General features: G+C 49.4%; 2 gene segments (V, D, J or C); both read right to left on the bottom strand.

Annotated features, from left to right (window-relative positions):
- On the bottom strand, positions 1-26,273 carry LOC118997238 (immunoglobulin lambda variable 1-40-like). The segment is given in 4 exon segments: positions 1-234; positions 20,827-20,954; positions 24,590-24,689; positions 26,267-26,273. Coding segments are annotated over 3 exon segments (420 nt in total).
- On the bottom strand, positions 16,514-17,021 carry LOC118997236 (probable non-functional immunoglobulin lambda variable 5-48). The segment is given in 2 exon segments: positions 16,514-16,866; positions 16,976-17,021. Coding segments are annotated over 2 exon segments (399 nt in total).
- Positions 26,274-26,385: the final 112 nt, after the last annotated feature.

Below are 26,385 nucleotides of genomic sequence, written 5' to 3' on the forward strand. Positions count from 1 at the left end.
TCACAGAGGACACAGGGGTTCTTGTCTCACTTCCCCACAGGCCGGCAGCACTGTGTGAGCATCAAGATTGTCATCATAGGTCTCGCAGTAATAATCAGCCTCGTCCTCAGCCTGCAGCCCAGTGATGGTCAGGGTGGCTGAGCTGCCAGACTTGGAGCCAGAGAATTGGTCAGGGACCCCTGAGTATCGATTGCTATTACCATAGATGAGGAGTGTGGGGGCCTTTCCTGGGAGCTGTTGGAACCATTGCACACCATACCTCCCGATGTTGGAGCTGCTTCCAGTGCAGGAGATGGTGACAGTCTGTCCTGGATTCCCAGACACTGAGGGTGGCTGAGTGACCACAGACTGGGCCCAGGATCCTGCAACACAAAGACACACACAGATGGTAATTACAGGTCTAGACACAAAAAAGAAAGTGTAGCATGAGTTTCCCCAGGGACCATCCCCAGTCCCCATATACAGTCACCTGAGCAGTGAGACAGGAGGGTGAGCAGGAGAGGGGACCAGGCCATGATGGAGACCATCCCTGAGCCCTGCTTCTGTGGTCCCGGAGCTGAAGCAGAGTTTCCCCAAATCTCTCCCTTCTCTTTGTACTCTGAGAGAGGAGGACCCATTTATGCAAATGTTCCCCACCCCATTTTCTCGGCTATTTGATTCCTCCCTGAGCCCAAACCACCTGCCCTTGTCTGGGGACACCAGGGGTGTCTGCAGGGGTGGGGCTTTATGAGACCTGTTCTTTGGGGAAGTCACATCTCTCAGCCTCACCTGGCTGGCTTCTCCCAGCTCAGATCACCACAGTTCCCTCAGAAACAACACCCGAGCGCCCTCTAGTGTCCAGGCATAGACTCCCATTGTGTGTGGTGACCAGACCCTCTCAGACACAGCCTCTGACTTCCACTTTCTGTCCACTGAAAACTGCCTGAGGGCCAGGCCACATGTCCTCTCTTGTTGTCATCCATCACCCCAGGACACATCAGTGATGTCCTCAGAGACCTCAGGGTGAGCCTTTCCTCACCTCCCTGGGCTGTCCATGCTCAGGGCTGACATGGTGTCTCTAACATAAACCCTCAGGCCAGTATCAAGTCCAGAGCAGTGACCAGCCCCAGGCAGGCATGTCCCCTTCTGTGCAGGACATGGGTTCCTTCCTCCCTGGGTGTTAGAGATCTCCTTCTCTCTGGGTCCTCAGCAGAACTGAGGAGAAAGGGCCCCTTCTCTCTAGGGACGGGACAGTTGTGCGGGAAATCCCCCCTGCTCACTCCTAGTGTACGACACTGTGTGCATCTTTGTCTGTCGTTATCCCACCTGCGGGAGACCCTCGTTCCCCACACACTGTGAGCAGCGATCCCTCCTGGGAGACTGTCCTCAAGCTCACAGTCAAAACTTGCCTGGGACCTTGCCCTATGGCATTCTTTGTGGTATGTCTGTATGAGTAAAAAGGGCAAAAATTGAAAAAGTCTGTGAAAAATTTATATTGCTGGCATAGGGTTTTATTAGTGCTGTTTACCCAACTTAATTAAATGTAGGTATGTTATTATGTACACAAGTCACCTCAATAAGATTGAGTTGTGAATTCAAGATGATAAATAGTGATGATGGAAACTGTATTTCAATACCATAGTAATGCACTGGAAATGCTGTTCTTGGTTGAAATGGTGGCGCTGAGACAGATGTCCCAGACCACCTACTCCAGGGCTGCTGCTGTCCCCGGGCCATGCTGTCCACCTCTACGGTGCTGCCACAGGTGACCTTGTTCCTGAGACCTGGCCCCACATGGTGGGTGTGTGGCCAACACAGCCTGCAAATAGGAGCCTGAATGATATGAAACATAGAGGAGCTAAGATTTGGGAACTGGGGCTGACTTTGCCCACAGCTTAGTTCACTGGAGGAATCACAGCACAGATGTTGGGAGCGGCAGTGGGAAGTGAGCTTAGTGACCAAGGGGTTTCTGAGAGGAGAGAGTCATCAGTGTGGGAGCTCAAATCCACATGTAAACTCAGAGAGAAGCCCTGTGTGAGGTGGGGGTGGGAAGACGTAAGCAATGAGTTACAAACCCTTTCTCAAGTGCTCACTTGATAAAATGATAAAATGCTCTCCAAATGTAACAATAATGATAAGAATTGACCCTCTTGTTAGGGCTGCTTGGGGAGAAAGGCTGTGGGAGCCCCTGAGTTGGACTCACATTCCCCTGGGGCTGGGGCTCAGGAGGAAGACAAGGGCCTTGGAGTGTGCTGGTCAGTATGTTCAGTTTCATCCTCCAGCTGTGCTCAGGGGCTTCTGCTGCAGGTGACATGGACACCCAACAGAGCACCAACAGCCCCAGGACGTGGTTGCTTCAGTCAGCCCAGAGTTTCATGAGGCATCACCAGGACCCAGGTAGCAGTATCACACTGTTGCATCCAGTGCCACTGCCTCTTCCAGGGCGGGAGGTCTCGGCTTTCTTCCTGGGCCCCAGTCCCTGAAGGAGGCTGGACGAGCAGGGAGAGATGCAGGGACCTGTGTGCACAGAGTAGGAACCACACTGCAGGGAGGGGACAGAGCACGGAGGGGTGCCTGCATGAGCCTGAGCATCCGGAGCTTCACCTGTGTCATGTGTAACGTCAGGGAAGAAGGGTCCCTGACTTGGGGCAGGCAGTCGGAATCCCCCCCTCCCCCAGGCCCAGAGCCTAAGCCCGGCAGCCTCTCACCCTCGGTCCCATTCCACAGCCAGAGGAGAGGGAGCGGCCTGGGGAGGTTAATGCTCTGTTGGCTTCCACAGCAACCTTTATTCTAGTAGTTTTTGTGAATGTGTCTGAAGTTGGTTAATCCTGCAGCCATTAGGCTGATGGAAGCAGACTACCATCTATAAATGTGAGACGGCCTCATCCAGTCAGTGGAAGGGCTGATATAGCCAAGATGGACCTTCCCCAGCAAGACGGAGCTCTGCCAGCAGACGGCCCTCAGAGTCCAACCACACATGTCCTCATCCTCCCCAGGCCTCCAACGTGCCAGCCCACACGGAGGGCTCAGGGTCCCCCAGAGTCTCCAGTCATGTGAAACAGTCCCTTAAAATTACTTTCTTGAGATATGTATATATGTGTGTCTGTGCATTTACTACCTTCTTGAGATTACATATGTGTGTATGCATATATGTATGTGTGTGTATATGCCTGTGTATATATATGAAGAGAGAGAGAGACAGGTGTTTGCCCTATCGCTTCAGCCCTGCAGACACACTAAGTCAGACACAGCCCTTTGTTCAAATCTCTGTCCTACTTCAGCTTTTTCTGATGGTACAGAGGATCCTGTTCCTTGGAACCACTTCTGATACGGGAACACAGGCTGGGGCAAATGGACCACTGGGCTCTGGGTTCTGCAAAGAACCTGCTGGGCCACCTTCCTGCTGGGCCACCAGAATCACAGATGCCGGGTGGATGTTCACTTTCAACTGTTGTTTCTGGTTCTATGAATGGAGAACACTTGGCCTCCTGATATATTTTGGAAACCATCCCTTCCTCCCCTTTTTTGTTAAAAATTTGCTGTAGAACAGTTATTTCCTCATTGCTTGATAAAATTAAGCGAAAAAGTAACCTGAGTTTGGAGGTGTAAAAGTATATTGATAAAACACTTACATGATGTAATTACACACCCGGGATTCAACAGAACCGATTTCTCATTTTGCTGGACAACAAACGCAGTGAACAAAGAAGCCACATTTTGAATAGGTGTGATTTCACATTCAATGTTAGTGTCATTGCGGGTTGAAAATAAACAGCATTTTTATATTTTGAAGACTCTATTTTAATACACAGAATGGATTTTGAAATAAAAATACTAGAAGCTGGCGGAATCCCATTTCGACTGTAGCACTAACTTTACCACAAGGGCGGCACTGACAGCGAACACGGTGTCTCCTACCAGCCCGTGGTCTTCGGGCACTTCCCTGGGAGCAGCAGGCTCTGGGGAAACAGGTCACAGAAGCTGCACTTCTGCTTCCCTTGTCACTCTAACAAGCCTCTCTGAGGAGTGTTTTTGAAACTGGTCACAGGCTAATTCTGTTTGTGTCAGGAAAAACAGTAAGAAAGAAGGGTTGTTTTTTTTTTTGACCCCATAAAGATACACCCAGGTAAGAACAGGAAGTCTCCTAATCTTTAGTACAAGTAGCAGCCGAAATGAAACTTGAGTGTTCATCACACTCAGGGACAGGGCAGTGATGGGTCACTGGGGACAGCTGGGCAGATGTTTCCCTCCCCAGGCAATGGGAGCCCTTGGTGGCTGTAGGTTGTATTGACCCTGTGACAGTGATAATCAGACTCCTGATTAACCTGGAGCCCAAAGGTGGGCAGGGAGGTCGTGAGCAACAACAAGGAGCCAGAGAAGATGCTGAACCCCTAAGGGTCACTGACCTCTGCCCTAGGTCACAAAGTCAGAGACCTGCCTGGGAGCCCTGAGGACCAGTAGGTTCGCTGCTCCCTGTGCAGGAGAAGGGATGGTGGACTTGGGCTCATCAAGAGCTTCTCAGGGGCAAGGACCCAGGAACATCCTGGGGACATCCTGCCCCTCCTGGCCCACAATCAGGCCCACACCCTGGAGTTCTTAAAATCTTCAGTTGCGTCTGATAGGAAAGAGGGCAGAGTCAGAGCCTGGGAGCTCAGGAAACCCTCTCACAGTGACCCCATGATCCTGAGTGGTGGCAGCTGTGAGAGCATCTGATCCATGCACCAACCTCTCCCACGAGCCCTGCAGCAGGATTGGCATTTTCCCAGCTGCTGTGGAGCCTCCCCCACCACCTTGTGACCCAAAGAGATATCTAGGCCTAGGACCCATATTTCCTCTGTAAGGTCCCCTCTACCCCCAACTTCACAACCAAAGACTCAGGTCCCCAGCCAGGTTAACAGGGCAGCTCTACCTCTGCATTTCTCCTGGGCCTGAGTCTTCACTCACCTCTGAGTTCCAGGCCCTGAGACAAGGCACTCCTTGGCCTGCCTGGTGCTCAGGGGCAGGAATGGGAACGCAAAGGTCTCTGCTCTGAGCCCTCACAGCATGGAGTCTATGAGGTGAGCAACTGTCCCCCTACTGGGATGGTGCTGGCCTGTGACCAAGGAGAAAGGCAGGAAGGGCTGTTATCTTATGTCAAGGGAAAGAGGGAAGTTCCACAGGCTCTGGTTTCATTGCACATGGCAGCACTGCTGTGTCATAAGCATTATGTTTATGGTTTGGTTTCTGCTTCCTGAGACTTCAAAACATGGGAGAAAAAAGTGAGAGTCACTCATAGTGTATCAAGTGGTACTTTCAAGTACATTTTACCTATTTACAAGTTATTTTAATATGTTCTATTGTTGTAAAACAAATCATGGGAGGGCTTTGTCCCACTTCCCCATCTGTGTGAGTCACTGTGAGGAGCACCACTGAGCAGGGTTGCACAGTAATAGTCGGCCTCGTCCTCAGGCTGCAGCTCGGAGATGAGCAGGAGCCCTTTGTTGGCCGAAGTGTCTTTGGATTCAGAGAAGTGGCTGGGGGTCCCGGAGCCCTGGTGCTTGTATGAGTCTGAGAAGAACCTCAGCAGATACTGGAGAGAGCTCCCTGGCTTCTGTTGGTACCAGTGTATATAGTAGTTACCAACACTGAAGCCACTGCTCAGGGTGCAGGTGAGTCTGGCTATGTCTCCAGGAGATGCAGAGAGGGAGGCAGCTGAGTCAGCACAGGCTACAAGAGGGAACCTGGGAACTACATACTTTTTAGTGATGAGAGAAAAACCAGGGGATGTTTCTTAGGAGATGGAGTATGAACAGAATAAATGGGAACAGAGTCCTGATACCAAGGCCCGTCCTTACCTGTGCAGTGACAGAGGAGCAGGAGGGGGAGAGGAGTCCAGGCCATGGTCCAGCACACAGCCGCTGAGCCCAAGGTAGGGCTGGGCTGCCCAGGCCTCCTTTTCTCCTCATCCTCTGCCAGGGGAGGGGTTGTCCATGCAAATGTGTGTCCATCGAGGGGCCGCCCAGCCCGTCCCTGAGCCCTGGTGCTGGAGCTCAGCTCACACCCCAGAGTGAAGAGAATGAAGATTGATTTCATCCCAAGAAAGAGCCCTTAGAAGAAGCACCTGCTGAGAAAACTCAAACATCTCTGTTCAGAGGACTCTGACAGGCCATAGAAGACATAGCTGTTAATTAACCATCAGGGAGCACAGCCTGGGTCTCCCCACTACTGTGTCCCACCTCCGCTCCTCTCCTTGGCCTGAATGGTCCTCACTGAGCAGCTGTGGGAAGACCCCAGGGAAGTCCCACAGCACCCCCTGCTGGTCACAGAGCACACTCCTCCCCATGGCCCAAAGCCCTGAGAGTCCTGCTGGTTTCTGTGGCTCCCCAGGCCTCTGTCTCTATTCACATATCTGTGGTCTAATTTCCAAAATAGAATGACCTTATGATCCAGTTCTTCCAACTCTGGGTATTTATCTATAGAAAAAAAAACACTATTTTGAAAAGATATCTGCAATCCCATACTCATGGCAGCATTGTTTCAATAAGTGAGAAATGAAAACCACCAATGTACCCTTAAGTGGATGATTGGAAAACTAAAGTGTTAATTATGAGGAATATAAAATTCTATATACATATTATACACTGAATAATGCCCACCCATGAAAAGGAATGGAATCTTGTCATTGAAACAACATGGATGGAACTTGAGAACACGATGCTACAAAAAATGAATTAGAGACAAAGACAAACAGCAACATCTCACCTATGTGTGAAATCTGAGGGAACAAAGCAAAAACCAGACTAGGAAATAAGTTAAAATCTCAGAGTTACAGCGAAGAGATTGGTGGCTGTCACAGGCTGGGAATAGGTGTGGGGTAGACCAATGAACAAGTTCAAAGGTTCAGACTTGCAGGTATGCAATAAATGAGTCACGGGGTTACAATTCACCACTCAGGGACAGCAGTTAATAAGCATATTAGAAACCATAGTACCAAGGGAGCAGATCTTAATACACCATCATAAGAAGAAAAAATCCGCAACTGTGTATGGCAAAGAATATTAACTAGACTTACTGTAATGATCATTTCTCAATGTTTGCAAATATGAATCATTATATTGACAACCTGGAAACAATATATAAATTATACCTCAAGAAAAAAATCATACCTCAGTGAAACTGAGGAAAATGTTGGGTTGCATTTGCTTTCTCAATCACTCAGAAAACTGTCATTCACGACAGCAGGCCTGCCCAGCCCTGCCTTTCTGTCTCTGTGCCCTTTTTGACCCTGACCAGACCTGACCCCAGTGAGGGCAGCCCCCGAGGGTGTAGGTGAGCGTGGGGCAGAGACAGGTGGGCAACATTTCCATAGGAGATCAGGATGGGGTTCACCTGCCTTTCCCAGGGGCCAAGGGCCAGCTCCAGAATCATCGGTGGCCACCACAAAGGCAGTGCTTTTCTTTCCCCCAATGGAGACTGTGTCCTGTAAGGAACAGCAACCACTCAGACCTGCTCACATCTGCAGGAAGCACATGCATCAGGTGCTCACTGCCAAGTACGTCCCCAAGANTCTCAGTGAAACTTAAGAAAATGTTGGGTCGCGTTTGTTTTCTCAATGGATCAGAAAACCATGACTCACCGCAGCTGCCTGCCCAGCCCTGCCCAGCCCTGCCTTTCTGTCTCTGTGCCCTTTTTGACCCTGACCAGACCTGACCCCAGTGAGGGCAGCCCCCGAGGGTGTAGGTGAGCGTGGGGCAGAGACAGGTGGGCAAGGGTTCCATAGGAGATCAGGGTGGGGTTCACCTTCCTCCCCCAGGGGCCAAGGACCAGCTCCAGAATCATCGGTGGCCAGGACAAAGGCAGTTCTTTTCTTCCCCCCAATGGAGAGTGTGTCCTTTAAGGAACAGCAACCACTCAGACCTGCTCACATCTGCAGGAACTACATCCATCAGGTGCTCACTGCCAAGTATGTTCCCAAGAGATTCTATATCACCCTTAAAGATGTGCCTGGGGAGCTGCCGATGTGGGGCACCAGGCGGAAGGAGCACCTTTTCAAGTATGAGGACCAGCCCTTTGTAGGGCGATCAGGCACGCTGCTTAAACGGAAGACATCAGACCAGCCAGGCCAGGTGGTGGCTTCCAGAGAGACTCAGAGCAGACGGGCACCCACATTACCTTGTATTCCACTGTCAGTCTCTGTGCTTGATTTTTAAAAAGCTACTCCGAGGTTTTTTTTTTAATGTTCTTAACTGTTGCCTGTTCTCATTACCCAGTTGTGAGTCACGGGCCCTGCCTCCAGGGTTGTAGAGCCCTTGTCCCCAGACCGAGGCATCTGGGTCACCATTTTATGGTCACACTTTGATGTTTTCCTGTCTTTCATTCCCTCTGCTGCCCACAAGGGCAGAGATTAGTTACAGTAAAGATACGCTCACTGTAACCTGGGACGCTGCTCACCTCTCTCTTCCTTTTCAGTGCATTAAACTAAGTATGAACCAAAAATAACTAAATAAATGCTAAGCTGTGGTAAATTTCTTTTAATTCCTAATCTACCCTCTATGCATGGGAGTGGGGACCAAAGTCAAGGTCGCTCATAAATGAAATAATTATTAAAATTAATAGATGGTTAATAGTTAAGAATATATTAATAGTTAATAGATACAGGGGATTCTTATTTTATTGTCTATTTTGTATGTTTTGGAACTCTTCCTTATTGTTAATTTTATTTATAAATCACATAAGTAGTGACTACAAATCCCAAGTGATAGGTGTTAACAAGATTTAAAAAGAGAGCATTGTCATCTTTCACAAACTGAAGTTCGGTAATAATGACGATGAGGATGAGGATGACGATGATAACATGTGCATGACTGGGTTGACATTAATCCCGAAGGCAGCATCCCAGCTTCTCCACACTCTTAGATCTTTAGCTCATGAGACACCCGCTCTGACCTGCCTAATCACTCTGACGATGCCGTCCACACTCCCCTTGCTAGGGTGGGGCTGGGGGTCTACACTGTGTCCAATGAAATAGGGACACAGTGTGGACTGGGCACTCACATTACCTCCACCCAGCAGCCGCCTTTTGGGGCTTCCGCATTTTGTGTCCATGTTCGAGTACAGGTGTGACTTCTCTCTGCCTCCCTCTGTCGGCTCCCCTCCTCCCACCTCCACCATTCATCTTCCTTTCCTTTAACTACACCAGGTTTCCTCCAGCTCCCAAAACTATGCATGCTGTTCCCTACCCTGCAATGCTGTTCCCTACCCTGCAATGCTGTCCTCTTGGCACTGACCTAGCATTTCAATAATGTCATTAATTTTTTGGTTGGCAAAGATCAGTGTATTTCTAATATATTTTTAAAGTTTCTTGGGTATATTTTGCTTGCAACACATAAAAAGAAATTCATGGCACAGTCTCTTGCAGGGCACTGTCCCTGTGACATGCAGGTTCCTCATTACCCCTGTCCCCACATTAATCTAAACAGGGGAGGATTGAGACATGCCGACCATCGGCTGAACGTGGAAAACCAGATACATCCAAGAACAAACTCTCGTTTTCAACAAGTGCCTGGAAGACACTTTGCAAACCAGGAGCAGCACCTTCAGGAGAAGCAGTTCGGACCCATGGAGTCACCGGAGGCCATGTCAGTAAATCCCCCACTGTCTGTGGACGCTCAGCATTCCAGCTGCCCTGTGAGTTCAGATTTTGGACATGTGATTTCACATCACGTGACCATGCTTGTGCCCAGGCTTTTCGAAGGGCAGATGGTACCTCTTCTGACACTGTATCTGTGTCGGTCACCACCACAGAGTAATAGGCAGTACTACTCCACCCTTGTCCCCCAGAGAGGCCCCCAAGAAGGTCAGGGGAGCTTTGTTGCCCAGGAGGGTCCCTGGAATCAAAGGCAGGGGACAGGTTGTCCAGAATTGCTTCTTGTTTGTATCATAAATCAGTGAATGTCCTGGGTGCTTGGCCAGACTTCTGCTGAAACCGGTATGAATAGTGACTGCTGGTAAATGCTCCAGTGCTAGAGCCACAGGTGAGAGTGACTGTCCCTCCTGGGGACACAGTCAGTGACGGCTCCTGAGAGTCACAGCCTGACAATTGGACCCTGAAAGAAATAGAATCACATGTCAATGACGAAGAGTAAAGGCAGAGGGATGGATGCCTCCAAAGGTTGGTCTCTGAAGAGTCCATGGACCTGGACAGACGATGAGGAGGGGAACAGGAGGAAAGGAGTCCAGGCCACAGTGGGCACTTTCCAAATGTCCTGGCCTCCAGCTGGCACTGGTCTCTGGGTGTCCTTTTATCTTCTCCTCAGCTCCCCTGGTGAAGGGTGTTTTCGGTGGTGCCATATCCAAAATGAGCTCACAGGGCCATCTGATTCTGGGTCCTGGGCCTACTTTGAGCTTCACCTTCAGGACGAGGCTGGGTCAGTCTGATCTCTGAGTCTATTGCTTTGGAGGAAGCACCTGATGTCACCTCTAACTTGGGCCGAGAGCATCTGTGCAAGGCCCATTTAATCAGAACCATTAGATTTGGTTTCAGCCGTTGTAGCTCTGAGAATATCCACAGTACTCCCACTGACATCGTCTAGAGAATATTTATGATGATGTTAAGGATTTCCACCACAAACATTCAAACACACAACAAATAGATACACAAAATAACAAATAAGCATTCCTTATCCCTGCTCCCTCCACAGAGTTGTCTTTTTAAATTTAATCTATTACATATTCTGTTCTACATTTTCATCTGGTTCCCCTTTATGACCTCTCGTCTATTGGGAGGTTCTCCCCTTTTCCATTCTTCAGAAGACTGCGTCCTCACCTGGCATCTGGTATCTGAGCCCCTGGTCCCTGAGAGACGGTTCCCCTGGGCCCGCCTGAGCGCAGCAGCCCCAGAGAGACAGGGCTGTCTCTGCCCCGACCCCTGGAGCACAGAGTCTCTGCTGTGGGGGGGAGGCTAGTTGACACACCGTGCACCAGCCAGCCATCCAAGGAGAGTCTGTGTACATGCAATTCACCTTTAAAGGATTAAATCATCTTGAATAAGACACTGAGAAGGCTGAGGTTTTTAAAAGATCGTTCATTTCTTACTATGTTTTCTCCATTTTCATTTGTCCCTCTTTACCCTCTTTCACCTCCACACGCCTCCACCCACAGTCACCCTGGGCAGGTCAAGGTTTTTGTCCCACTTCCCCATTTGTGTGAGTCACTGTGAGGAACATTATTGTTCCATGTACCACAGTAATAGTTGGCCTCGTCCTCAGGCTGCAGCCCAGAGATGGTCAGGAGCCCTGCGTTGAGCGAGGCGTCTTTGGATCCAGAGAAGCGGCTGGGGACTCCGGAGCCTTGGCCCTTGTCTGAGTCTGTGTGGTAGTTCAGTAGATACCGGGGAGAGTTCCCTGGGTTCTGCTGGAACCAGGATATCCTGTGTCTACCAACGCTGAAGCCACTGTTGAGGGTGCAGGTGAGTCTGGCTGTGGCTCCCAGGGATGCAGAGAGGGAGGGAGGCTGAGTCAGCACAGGCTGGGAGAGGGAACCTGCAAACACATAGATACTCATGGTAGCTGGGGTCGGCATAAAGTTTAAGCTACTTAGGCATCTAAGCCACAGGGGTGACAGAGGATTGGTGGGTGACCCTGGGCATCTGAAGACTCACCGTACCTGTGCAGTGGGAGAGAAGCATGAGCAAGAGAGGGGTCCAGGCCATGGTGTAGACAGCTTCCTGTAGCCCCAGATGAGGTCTGAGGTGGGCCAGCCCTTTTTATATTCTCCATTGGCTGGGAAGAGGAGGAGCTGTTCACACTTATTTGTTTCCCTCAATGATGATGAACCTGGTCCACCCTGAGAACCAGCCAAGTGTGAGCCTAGCTGATTGGACAGAGGAGCTGATGGGTGAGACTGGGTTTGCCTCCTGGGAAGGCCTAGGACAGAAGCAGCTGCTGGGACCTTACACAGACCAGTGAGCAGGAGGCTCTGCCCAGCCCAGTGAGGATGCAGCTGCAGGGTCCCCATCAGTAACCACAGGCCCCAAGCCACAACGGGAGGCACCCACTGCCCAGCCATGGTGGGCCCACAGCACCCCTGTGCTCACTGCTCAGAATTCATCTCTGGATGGAAACACCTGGTCACTCTGGGTCCATAGACGACCCCGGGCACAGCCTGTGCTTTGCCCCAGGTCTCTGATATAAAGGAACCACCTTTTCCAGTGCTCGGTCTCCTGGAATATGAGGGGGAGGAGATGTAGAAATCAGGACCAGCACTGCATGTGGCCAAGGTTTTGGGAGGGAGAGAGCGGAGGGCTCTGGGAGCAACACTTGAGCTGTTATTTCAACCAGGGCTCCAGTGACAGGGCTGGGATAGGGGCTTAGACTGCACAGTGGGATCGTCCTGGAGAACAAAGAATTTCCAGAAGATGGCAGGTTTGTGGGATGGTGTACCAGGGTTGGCAAATATTCAGATGCATGAGAAGGTGAGGCACTGAGACAAAGCCTGCAGACTGAGCACCACCGTGTCAGATGGCAATGCACTGGCCGTACGAGTGAGCCCAGGGCATCCAGGTTGAAAAGAACCTTCTCTGTCCTAATGAGTAATCGTCAAATATGCACAACCATGTAGGGAGGTGTTTTTGACAGGCAACCAACTGCGCGTGTTTAGTGTGAACTATTTCATAAATTTGGAATTGTGTAAACCTGAGAAATCACCACGAATTTCAAGAGAAAGAATGTAGCTGTTGAGGTCACAAACATACCCACATTATTTGAAATTCCTTTCTTTTCCAACATTTCTCCCCAGTTCCCAGGCATGCAATGATTGGCATTTTCCCCACCCTCAATTTCCTATTTTAGCATTGCATAAATTTGAAGTAATGCATTATTATATTTCATTGTCTTTATATTTCATCTGGCATTTTAAAATTGAATCCATGCTACATCTTTTCGTTGCTAACAGCGCCCAGTCTGTGGATGTTGCACAGTGCGTTTCAACAACCGCCCCCTGAGAGATGGGGGTCGTTTCCAGTTGGCAGTGATTGGAAGGAAAGCTGCTCTGAATGTCTGTGTGGCACCAGGGTAAGCAAATGCCGTGTGCACACCTTTCTCTCTGGTTCACGTCAGTGGGATGAGTTAGAAGGCACGTCGGTAACGTTTTAGGAGCTACCAGACCTTCCTGAAAAGTGATTCCATCACTTTCACTCCCACCAGCGGGACCTGAGAGCGGGACCTGTGCAGCGTCCTGGCCCGCACTCTGCACGGTCAGTCACGGGACCTTCAGATGCTCTCAGGAATGTCGTGCAGTGTGTCCTGTGGCCTCATCTGCACTTCACTGATGCCTTATGAGGCCGAGCATTTCTCCCTGTACTTATTCGCCATCTTAATATTGTACTTGGTGGAGCTTCTTTTGAAATCACTTTTTCAGCACTAAGTGACCTGCATTAAAGTTTTTTTTTTTTTAAATCAGGTGTAGGACTGGCAAATGGTCTGTGGCTGCAGTTGCCATTCTGTCAACATTGTCCATCAAAGAGCACAGTGTTTACATCCCGGTAAAGCACAATGGATTCGTCTGTGGTTTTTCTTCTGCTGTTCTAGCTAAGAACGTTTTGCCAGCTTGAGATTCTGTACACATTTCCTGGTGGAATTGTGTTTTCATGTCTAAAGTTTAGCAGTTCTATTTCTAGCATACAGGATGTTTTCTCGTTTATAGTGATAATATGTTCTTGTCATTTACTCCTGGGTTACCACATGAGCCAGGGTTTAAAACATGTCTCTCGTAATCCACAGATGAAGAAGTCAAAGGAGCCAGTGAGAAGAAAGGGATCCTCGGGGACTTTATGTCACAGAGGCCACAGCTGCTGGTTCCACCACAGACGCATGAACAGGGGCTCTGCTGGCCCCTGGGGGCAGGCACAGCTGCGGACACCTCAGCACCAGCTCCAGGACCCTGGGTCCCTCACCGGACTGCAAGTCAGGGGGGCCCTCTGGGTGTGAGCTCACCAGGTAAAAGGAGAAGGAATGTCTCTGGGAAGACCGTCAAGGGAGTGGGGCCTGTCCTGCATGGGATCCCACGCTGTCTGAGGCCTGGATGCACAGAGTCCCTAAGCCATGTGGCCCTCTGGGCCTCTGCCCATCTCAGGCAGCTTCTTCTCCCTCCACATCTTCTGGATGGTTCTCTGCTGTGAATAGGTGATGTTACCTGTGATTGTTTACCAGGCTTGAAGCATATTAGGGGGCTTCCTTAGACTTTCGGACACCAGAAAGACCCTCCTTAAATCAGGCAGTGGGGATGGAAGTAAGAGCAGAGTCACTAACACAGACAGACATGGACAGGAGGGGCTGGGTAGGGAGCAAGGTGTCAGGTCTGACTGGTTCACAGGGACCTTGAGGAGAAGCAGGAGGAGGTTCCTTACTGGAAGGTGAGGATTGGAAGTACTCCCTGCCTCTTCACTGTATGGACCTCGGTAACGTGACTCTAGGGGGCAGCAAAGCACCAATTCACCCATCAACCCCACTGAGTCCTGGCTGACAGTCTTCTGATGCAAACATACAAAAAGGACTGATTCTGAAGACCTTTATTTTAGGGAAGACCTGCAAGACTAGCAGCTCTGAGAGAGCCATGGCCATAACTGAGACATCTTCTCAACAAAAGCTGCCTTAAAATTAGAACAGGCAAACAAACCAAAATAAAGAGACAAACTTCTGCATGTGACTGCTCTGTGTGAATGCACAGCCCTTTGTAACATTCTTCATTGGGAAATGGAAACTCTGCAAGACACCCGCACCCTGCCCCTGGGAGGGTAAGTCACAGAGCTGAGCTTGCAGTTGGGGTGCAAACAAGCTCTCATGCTGTCATTTATAATGTGTGTTGGTAGAATCCTCGGGATTAATGTAAAACCTCAAATCTGTGAGCTTGGTGTCTAGTTCAGGTACAGCATCCCTATTAAAGGCCATGTTTGCATCTTTTTGTGAAGTGCCTCTGAGTTAATGAAATCAGAGTGTAACCGTAATAGTCAAATCCACTGTTATCCTCGTTCTTGTCTCCTGGGAAGCAGCTGGTTACACAAATCTTGCAGGAAACCTAATTGAGGCTTCTGAAATGGAGAGAATTCCGGTTGTCACCAAAATGATTGTGAGTTCTCTTCTTTTTTGCGGGGGGGGTAGAAGCCAGAGTTCACGATTCTCAGTGACTAGTGTGTGATAGTTTATCAGCCTGGCACACTCTAACCCAAAGTTGCCCTTAAAACAAGGCTTTAAGCATGAGCAGAAGAACTTTCCACAAAGCTTTAAAATTTCCTTCATTTGACCTGATCTGAGGTGCTGCACGGAATTCAAAGTTGGTCCGTTATGTTGTAAAAGTCACTGCAAGGCTCCAGTGGAACAGGGCAGACCTGAATGTGGAGGCGTGGCTAACCCTCCTCTTAGAAATCCAGGGGACTGGGCTTTTCAATATTTTGTGCAATTATTTTAAATCATAATGAAATATATATATATATCTCTGTGTGTGTATATATATATTCCTGCCCTACTTTCTGATGGAGAAATCCTGAAAAACTTGTAAAGCCCATGGATGGCACCAGTGTCCCTCTTCCTAATGTCGTGACTTTGGGACAGCTCCTGGGTGGGACTTGGTCACCATAGTGACCAACCAGGATTAGAAGGTTGGAGTTTTCAGCTCTACTCCCACTCTCTCAACAACAGAGGAGGGCTGAGAGAGGAGACAATAACTCACCATGACTATGGTATGAAAACCCCATACAATTCCCCACCATCTGACCTTGTGGAGCTTCTAGTTTGACCAATGAAGTCACAGCAGGAGGGTGACACAGGCCAGCTTCTCAGGGACAGTGACTTTTGTGCTCAGGACCTGTCCAGATCTCGTCACCCACCCACCTCTTCCTCTGCCTGTTCGTCTCTACCCTTCATCCCAGTCTCTGAAAATGTGGTAAAGTAAGAGTTCCCCTGAGTTCCATGAGATGCTCTAGCAAACTAATCAAACCTAAAGTCAGGGTCATGGAAATCTCCCGATGCAGCCAAATCCCACAGAAACTGGGGCTGTCTGCAGACATCCTGTTTGTGATTGGCATCTGAGTGGGGACAGTCTTGTGGGATGCAGCCTTAACCTGTGCATCTCACACTGACTCCAGGCAGACAGTGTTAGGATTGAGATAAACTACGGGGAATAAAGCTGGTGTCTGAGAGAATCTCTTGCTGTGCTGAAGAATTCCCTCAGGTTTTGTGGCCAGGAGTGTGAGAAGTGAAGTTTTCTACATGAGCAGTAAAGGAGATACAACTAAAGGACAAAACTGAGTTTTTAGTTTAAAATATATTTCTTCTTGTTGATTTACTTCAGACTCAGTGGGTCTCTGACCTCAGGCTCTGTGATGCGCTGTGTGTTCCTGGGATGCCCTGCTGGCTTAGGTGACAGCCCTAAGCTGCGGGGCACACTTTCCTCCTCAGGGACAGGTGTTGCCACAGAGAAGCCTCCCCTGCACGGGCCATCAATGAAAGGGAAGCTCAAAGCCAAATTCTTCAGGCCTAGAGGTTTTCGTCTCACTTCCTCGTCATCTCACCCACTGTGAGTGACTGTAACTGCCACCACTGCTATGATACACAGCACAGTAATAGTCGGCCTCGTCCTCAGGCTGCAGCCCAGAGATGAGCAGGAGCCCTGCGTTGGCCGAGGTGTCTTTGGATCCAGAGTAGCGGCTGGGAACCCCGGAGCCCTGGTGCTTGTCTGAGTCTGAGTAGAACCTCAGCAGATACTGGGGAGGGCTCCCTGGCTTCTGCTGGTACCAGTATATGTTATAGCTGCCAACACTGAAGCCACTGCTGAGGGTGCAGGTGAGTCTGGTTGTTGCTCCAGGAGATGCAGACATGGAGGGTGCCTGAGTCAGCACAGGCTGGGAGAGGGAACCTACAGAAACACAGACACTCAGCAGGGATGGGGCATGGGCCAGCATAAGGTTACTATGAACAAGAGAGGACAAAGCTTAGTTAGCGGACTCCACAAGGCCTGTCCCTACCTGTGCAGTGAGAGAGGAACACGAGGAGGAGAGGAGTCCAGGCCATGGTGCACACAGCCCCTGAGCCCACAATGGGGCTGGGCTGCCCAGGCCTCCTTTTCTCCCCACCCTTTCCAGGGGAGGGGCTGTCCATGCAAATGTGTGTTCACCAAGGGACTACCCAGCTCCTCCCTGAGCCCTGGTGCTGTAGCTCAGCTCACACCCCAGACAGAGGGGAATGGAGATTGGCTTCACCCCTTGAAAAATCACAGGAATAAGACAAGATCAGGTGCATCTATGGTACAGTGGCCTTACAGAATATATCTGCATGAACGTTTAACCTTAATCTCAAGAACATAAACACCCCTGTGTTCATTGCCCCATTACTCACATTCACTAAGACAGGGAAGCAGCCTAAGTGTCTATTAGTAGATAAGTGGATAAAACAACTAAGGAACATTTATACAATGGAATACTACTTGGCAATTAAAAAGAAGAAAATTTTGCCCTTTGAAATAAAATGGAATGGACCTGGAGAATATTATGCTGTGTGAAATAAGCCAGTCAGAGAAACACAAATACCATATGATTTCACTCACATGTGGAATCCAAGCAACAAACTGAACTCACAAGGGAAATAGAGACAGACAAACTGAACTCACAAGGGAAATAGAGAGACCAAGGTGACAGCTAAGGGGGGAGGGTCAGAGGGTGAAGGGACTGAGCAAAAAGGAAAAAAGGACTCATGGACATGAACAAGGGCAGGGTGATTGTGGGGAGAGGGGTCTTTGGGGGGAACTAAATGGTAATGGAAAAATATCATTAAAGAAAGAAAAAGCCTGAGGAGGAAGCACCTGCTGAGAGAACATGAAGGTCCTTGCTCAGAGGATCTGCCAGGCCAGAGAGGACCCATCTGCAGTGTAACAGTCAGTGAGTTCCCGCCCCTCCCCCAGCCCAGGCTCCTTTGAATAAAGGGTCCTAACTGAGCAGCTGTGTAGGGACCACAGGATGGTCCCACAGCGCCACCTGCTGGTCCCAGCGCACACTCCTCACCAGGGCCTGAAGCCCTAAGAGCCCTGCTGGTCTCTGCAGCTCAGCAGGTTGCACATCATTCCTTGGGCTTCATTCCTAAAAGTAGAACGACTGTATGATCCTGAATTCCACTAGTGCGTGTTTATCTGAGAAAAACTAAAACATCTCTAAAAGACGTGTGCAACCCTAGCTTCACGACAGCTTTATACAATAGCCAACATGTGCCAATAACCTCAGTATTGGTTGATGGGTGAATGGCTAAAGATCATGTCATCCATAATATATAATGTTAAATCAATGTATAAGCGAGCCTTTGCAAGAAATGGAATCTTGGCATTTGACACAACATGAAAAAAACTTGGGGACATTATGCCACATAAATAAGCCAAACAGCAAGACACATACCATTATCTCACTTACATGTGTCATCATGAAAAAAACCCCTGAGAAACGAAAGATACAGAGAACAGATCAGTGGTTGCCAGAGGCTGAGGTAGGGTGTTACAGAAATGAGTGAGAAAGTTCAAAGGTACAAATTTGCAGTTAGAACATAAATCAGACCCTGGACAGGTAGCTCAGTTGGTTAGAACATGTCTGGATGAGGCAAGGTTGTGGGTTTGACCTTTGTTCAGGGCACATATAAGAAGCAACCAATGAATGCGTCAACAAGTGGAATAACAGCATCCACATCTGTGTGTGTGTCTCTCTCTCAGTGTCTCTCTCCTTTTCTTGCTCTCTGTCTCTCTTCCACCCCTTTCCTCTCTCTCCTCTCTAATGTCATTTCTCCACAGAAACCATCACTATTTTTTTAGAATGTTCTAGAAGCCAATATCTGGGAAAAGGCAGGCTCATCACACTGGGCACCATCATATGCAATTCCAGTTAATGGACAATACAGTAAAATATTTAGAGTAAACTAGTGCAGGACATGCACCTTTGTAAATATTTCCATATGCAATCGGGCATGCCCATGAGCCAAACCTGAATTCATGTTCCTTGTATCTGCAACTCTGACTGGTCACTGCTGGGAACATCACGCCTCCTCCCCCTGGTGATAAATATTGATTTCCATTCCTGAATCAGCAGTCTGGCTCCCACCTATGCCCACCCACTCATGTGATTATGTAATGACAGTGCACCTGTACTGCTATCTCTATCCCCTGGGAATCCACTTTGTCACCTGGAGAACAGTTTCATGTGCAGGTTCCTTTGCTGGTTGTGTGACAGGCAACCTCACTGTCACAGGTACTTTAGTCAGTGACTTTCCTCCCCATCCCAGGGCAGTGGCTCATGCCTTCACAGTGTCAACTGATGGGCTCCTGTCATTTCTGCATCCCCCCCACGGGGCCCTCAACCTCCTAAACTGCACGTCATGTGCACACGTTAAGGTCTGTCATTGTGCTTCTCAGTTTTCAATGCATTTGACAGGTCGTAGTGCCATTTAGGTGCCATTACATTGTCATATAGAATAATTTTGTTGTTCCTGCTTTTTTTTCGCGTAGTCAAGTTTACAACCGATGTTCACACTCTCCCTAGAGTTTTGCCTCTTCCTAAATGTGGTATCGTTAGAATCATAATCTGAATCACATTGCCTTTTAAAAAGAGGCCACTTGTTGGAGAACATCACTACTGCTCCCAGCTTGGGTGAGTGGACACACAGCTGTAACAACACGCCCACTCACGGCTTATTGGTTGCTGTCATGTTGGGGAGACTGTTAACAAAGCAGCTGTGAACATTCACATACATGTTTTTCTGTGGAAAGAAGATTTGAATTTATTTTTACCATTTATTTTATATTGTTATTGAGGTATAATTAACAGACCATATTACATTAGTTTTAAGGGTACAACATTATTGTCCTCTATGGATATATATTGCAAAAAATTTCCAGGAGAGTGAGTCTAGTTGACATTTGTCACTACATATGTATACAAATATTATCACTTCTTGTGTTGCTAATGTTTGGAGTCTGCACATTCAGCTGCGTTCACACAGGCACATTCACTGCATCTCTGCCCTCCTCCCGTGCTGTCCATGACGTCCCCAGAACCATTCATTTCACAGTTGGATGTTGGTCCCCTTTCACTCCCTTTGAACACATGGGCCACCTCCTTCAGCTGTTACCTCTGGACACTACCAATCTGTAATAATTTTGTACTTTCTACGTAGACATATTTTACACTGAGAATCAGAAGACAATACAGCAGTCAGCAGTAATTACACTAAAGGACATTATAATATGAGATGCGAACAGGCTGACTCATCCTTCACACATAGCACACACAGTGCTCACACCCCATGGTAGGTTCAGGGGCCCAACACAATGTTTTATTTATTTGAACATCACAATAAAAACTGAATACAAACCAGTCTGGCTGTAAACTGTCTCCACCTTGTGGGAAAATAGACTTTCAGTTTTATCTAGGACACTTAGTCTAGAAAAGGGCTGTTGTGAGTGACTCTGAGGACAGAAAGGAGAGAGGACCCTTCAATCCCAGAAAGTGTCCCTGGGGAAACCTGATCCCAGGACAGAAGCCAGAGAATGGACAGAAGTCACAGGGCACAGGCTGAGGCTGAGCAGCAGGGGCTGCAGTGTTCACCCAGCTCACAGATGACACAGGGGTTCTTGTCTCTCTTCCCCACAGGCCTAGAGCACTGTGGGACCATTGAGACTATTGTCCCATGCTGAGCAGTAATATTCAGCCTCATCCTCAGCCTGGAGCCCAGTGATGGTCAAGGAGCCCGAGGTCCCAGACTTGGAGCCAGAGAATCTATCAGGGACCCCTGAGGGTCGACTATTAGTATTATAGATGACAGTTTTAGGGGGGTTTCCTGGAACCTGTTGGTACCAGTTCACATAGTAACTCCCGATGTTGGAGCTGCTTCCAGTGCAGGAGATGGTGACAGTCTGTCCTGGGTTCCCAGACACTGAGGGCGGCTGAGTCAGCACAGACTGGGCCCAGGACCCTGGAAGAGGGAGACACACAGAGATGGTGATCAGAAGTCTAGAGGCAAGAGGAGGAACCCATCCCAGCATCCTTCCTCTGTCCCCTTATCCAGTGACCTGTGCAGTGAGCCAGGAGTGTGAGCAGAAGAGGGGACCAGACCATGATGGAGACCAACCCTGAGTCCTGTCTTCTGTGGCCCCACAGCTGAAGCAGAGCTTCCCCCAAACCTCTCCCTTCCCCTCTTCATACTCTGAGAGAGGGAGGGCCCACTCATGCAAATGAGGCACCCCCCACCCCCAGATGTATAATTCCTCCCTGGGCCCAAACCAGGCACCTCTGCCTGAGGAGGCCATTGTTTGCTGGGTGGGGCTGTGTGAGGTCCATGGGTGGGGGAAGTCACAGCTGTTAGACGAGGGAGGACACTAGGCAGAGCCAGGAGGTTGGTAGCAGCTCAAATCACCACCCCTATCCTCCCCACCCGCCTCCGTTCCTTATAACAACACCCAAGAGCCCTCTAGTGTCCATAGTTAGACACAACATTGTGTGACCTGGTGTCCAGAACCCATCAGAGACAACCTCTGCACCCCAGGACTCTCTGTCCAATATACCCTGCCTTAGGTCTAGGCCAGGGGTCCCCTCTAGTGGCCTCCCCGTCACCTCAGGGCATTTTGTGCTCTACTCAGCATTCTCTGTTGTGTCTGTCCTCAACTCCCTTGTTCAGTGGTCAGGACTGCAGTGATGTCTCTCACACAAACTCTTAGGCCAGTATCAATCCAGAGCAGTGACCGGCCACAGTCATATTTGCCGTGTGACAAAGACTTGACCATTTCTGTGATGGGGACCAGGCAGTATGACTTAGGTCCTCATCCCAGAACCAAGCAGTCCCTCCCAAACCTCCATGGGCAGAAGTGGACTCGATGACCACGTGTGCAGCCTCCAGAGGCTCACGAGCACTTTCCACCTGAGCCTTGGCCTACGAGGCCATAATGGGGCTGGGGTGTCATCAGAACATTCCAGTGTGATAATGGGACTGGACTAAAGGCCACGGATCACAGAAGGGCCTCTGAACTTTGGATCCTGAGAGACAAATGACTGTAGGGAAGGCTCCTGGGTCTAGTGTCAGACACAGGGTGAGGTGGGTTTATGGACCTGGCTGGGGTTTCAGTGGAAGACTTGCATCTCATTTTCCTCTTGGGCTGGTGCCTTGGCTTAGGGTGCAACCCCTGCAAATCTCAAACCCACTGTCACCCTTGTTCCTTCTTGTTCCATCCTCCTAGAGGAGTCCAAAGGTGTCAGAAGAATAAGTGACCAGGTCCAGAAACAAGAGAACAGTTAGGGACCCTGAGAGTCCAGGACACCAGTGTGACTTTTGGGGGCTCCTGTGTGGGAGCCATTGGGGCCTGGACACAGTGCAGCCTGACTCAGCAGCTTCTTCCAGGGCACATGAAGCAGATGTTTCAACCATGGGGGTCGGGGCAGTCAGCTGGGACAATGCAGACCACCCACAAGGCCCTGGAAGGGACCACATAGCACACCTGAGGAGAAGCCAGCCCAGAGAAGGTGCAGCGACCCTGCCTGCTGTCAGTCAGTAGAGTTTGCTATACACCAATCCCAGTAACAGTGAGAAACTTGTACTGTCCCCTCTGCTGACACCCACCAAAGCGCCCTCTCAAGGGGAAGAGTTTGAATCAGTAACAACGTAAAAAGGAAAAGTGCTCCTATAACCTTCCTGCTCAGTGCTGACAGTTTACTGTGTTTGTGTGTAAGAAGGTATTTCACAACACATTCAAATTTTCTTCTTACTGATTTCTGTATATTGTATTTATTTTTCTAAAGATCTAGTAAAAGATTTTTTAATATTGGGAAAAGACTAACATATACTATGAACTCCTTTTAGAATTATACAGCATTTTTATTTATTGTACATGGGAAATTTTTAAATTATTGTTAAATAAACTATCAATTCAGTCTCTAGACTCCTACATACAGATAGTAGTTTCCATCACTTTAAACTTAAGTTGACTCCTCACTTCCAAAGATTTTTCTTGTTCTGTTACTGATTTGACGCATCCGTGGTCACACCTGTCACAGCGGCTGCGCTAGCAGCCAGCGTGAGAGCCCTTGAGTCAAGGGCCACAAACCTGCCGTGGGAGCTTCAGGACCAACACCCCTGGATGAAAGACGCACAGTCGTCAGTACCACAAGGAGGTGCTCTTCATTTCCCCACGTCCGTACTTCCTTCTACAGAACGAGCAATTTAATGCAAGTGGCAGCTACTTAAACGTTTATGGGAAATGGCACGTGTGTTTTTCTACTACATAAGGCTACTGCAATTTTAAAATAAATAGCGAAAAAAGTTCCCTTTGAAACAAATATACTCCTTTCACCCCACGATGAATCTCCACTTGTGTGTGTCTTTGGTTTATGACAAACCTTCACAGTCACGAACCTTCTCATGTTCGATTCCCAACATCTGTGGTGGAGTCTTTTTCTTTCACTTTGAGAAATATGTAAGAAACGGACACACCTCACAAAGGGCCTCGAGTGACAATGTGATGAGGACAATGAGCTCCATTTGCCACACGAAGGGTCAGAGATCTCCTCTGCTCTGTGTGACGAGCCCACACACTGACATCCCAGCTCAGCTGGAGGACGAGGGCGCACACAGCAGTGAGGATGAGGGTCACAGGCACCAAGGCCCTGCCCTCCCCCCAGCTGAGCTGATCCCCGAGACTCACAGCAGCCACCCCCGCCTTCCTGGGCCTGCAGGGACCCCATCCTCACAGGGAGCCCAGAGTCTGAGGACAGGTGCTGATGGGGAGCAGTGTGTGCAGAGCAGAGGGTCAGGCCCAGGATGCCAGGGGGGCGGGGACGGCTCGTGGCCTCAGGAGGACAGACAGAGCCCAGACACAGGGGCTGGTGCTGATGGGAAAGGTCCTCACACCTGTGGGCTCCTGACAGAGACAATATGAGACTGTTGGATCCCTTGTGTCAGACTCTGGTTGGTTCCTCCCTCCTGAGCTGAGGACGTTGGCATCAGCCTCCCACTGACCCCTCCACTGCTTCTCCAGGAGGAACCTGTGTCCCCAGATAAAGTATGTGCCTGGCAGAGTGAAGAGATGGGAATGTGNAAAGCAGCTATCTTCTCAGAACAGTGGGGACTCCACCAGTGAAGCACACTGCAGGGGACAGCAGGTTTTTGTCTCACTTCCCCATGGCCCTGCAGCACTGTGGGAGCACTGAGGCTATTTTCATAAGACTGGCAGTAATAGTCAGCCTCGTCCTCAGCCTGGAGACCAGTGATGGTCAGGGAGCCGACGCTGCCAGACCTGGATCCAGAGAACCGGTTGGGGACCCCCGAGGGTCTGCTGCTAGTATCATAGATGATGGTTTTAGGGGGTTTTCCTGGAATCTGTTGGTACCAGTACACATACCTACCAGCCCCAATGTTGGAACTGGTTCCAGTGCAGGAGATGGTGACAGTCTGTCCTGGGTTCCCAGACACTGAGGGTGGCTGAGTCAGCACAGCCTGGGCCCAGGACCCTGGAGGAGAGAGACACACAGAGATGGTGATTCTGGGTCCAGAGACAGAAACAGGAAGAAGACCCCCAAGTATCCTCCCGAGGTCTCTTCCCCGTTCCCTTATCTGGTCACCTGTGCAGAGAGCCAGGAGGGTGAGCAGGAGAGGGGACCAGACCATGGTGAAGTCCATCCCTGAGTCCTGCCTTCTATGACCCCACAGCTGAAGCAGAGCCTCCCCCAAGCCTCACCCTTCCCCTCTTCATACTCTGGAAAAGGGAGGGCCCACTCATGCAAATAAGATCCTCCCAATTTCTGATCTGTCACTGGGCCCTCTAGCAGGTACCTGTGCCTGGGGATTTCAGGGAGGGTAGGGGTGAGCCTGGTTGTGGCCTAGGGTGTGGCAAGGTCACAGCTATGTGCCCTGAACAGAGGGCACCAAGGAGTTCCAAGTCAGAGGTCCCAGCTCTTATTACCCCAGACCTTCAGAAACAGTCCCCAAGCGCCACCTGGTGCCCAGACATAGACACACCATTGTGTGATTTGCGGGCTGAGGCCCATCACAGACAGACCCTGCCTCCCCACAGCCCTATTCCCTGACCTGCTCCCTTAGGGGTAGTCCCTGTGCCCCCTTATGGGGGGTCCCTATCACTCCAGGACACTTTCGTGTCCTGCTCAAATTCCTAGGAAGAGTTGGTCCCCATGTCCCTCGGCTGGTCCATGGTCAACACTGCACTGCTTTCCCTCCTGTCATCTCCCCTGGAGGGGATCAGACCTAGAGCAGTGACTGTCCCACAGGAGCATGAGCCCTATTTCAAGGCAGTTTTATTTTTTACTGTGATTACTCCCCTGCTAGTAATTAATCCATATTAATTCCAGGCCCCCCAAATATACATTCTTTTAGTGTACTTCCTTTTTATTACCAGGCAATAAGTATATTCTTATGCCTATAATTTTGATCAAGCTTTTCTTATTATCTGGTGTGGGGGGCTTTGCCTGAGGAGCCCTCCCATCTGCTCTGGGTGACAATAAGTCTTCCAAGACATCATCTGATTGGGGAGGAAAGGTGACCCATCTCTCAAAGGAGAAGGACCTGGAGCCTGTTCCTCAATGTGCTTTTATTGGGTTTATTTGCACAGAAATACATTGCATCTACGTAAAGCTCACCAATCATTGTCAGGCAGTAATGATCAAACAATAGATAACATTCAAAGAAATATGAGGGCTTATTTTGTGTGAGGGTCAGAGAGCTAAAGGGCCATAATACTTTGGGGAAACTCATTGGACCCTTATCATTTAAATTGAGGGTATTAGTAAAGTAGGTTTCATAGGACTTTATGCAGTTTTTCTTAGGCCTGATCACCCCTGAGAACCAGCCCTTTCCAGCATTCACCTCCAGCATAGTTTCAGTCTCAATTGGGCAGGAGAAGTAAGGCAGACAAGAGACTAGGAGACTTCTTGCAGACAGAAGAGGACTCAGGCTATGTCACAGCCAAGGGGACAGGATCCATCCTCCTACTTCTTCTATAGCCTCCCAAGCCCTTCCCCGAGGGCCCCTCTCTGACCATGCCTGTCTTAGGTCTTCCCTCTTTTGAGGAATCTCACCCGTCATTGGCTAACCAGTCATCCCCCAGGGCCAAGGAGGGTGAAGTGAAAGGGGGCAGAGGCGATGCTCCTGCCAGGGAGAAAGTGCTTTGTCTTCTTTATGGTCCCAACATGACGAAAGGTTATGGAACATAAGCTTATGGTCCCAAGGTCCTTTACTCAGCCTCAGTCACGAGGGATTACATCTTGTGAAAACAGGCAGGGCACTTTCCAAAAACCTGGTATCTTCATTAGGTTATAAATTGAATAAGTAATTAACTCTGGTCCAATGTATATTTGAATTAGAGCTGAATGTCAATTATTTCAGTCAGGCTCACTTTGATCTT

This window comes from Sturnira hondurensis, unplaced genomic scaffold, assembly GCF_014824575.4.
Source record: "Sturnira hondurensis isolate 20B ecotype Veracruz unplaced genomic scaffold, ASM1482457v3 Scaffold0012754, whole genome shotgun sequence".
Lineage (NCBI taxonomy): Eukaryota > Metazoa > Chordata > Mammalia > Chiroptera > Phyllostomidae > Sturnira > Sturnira hondurensis.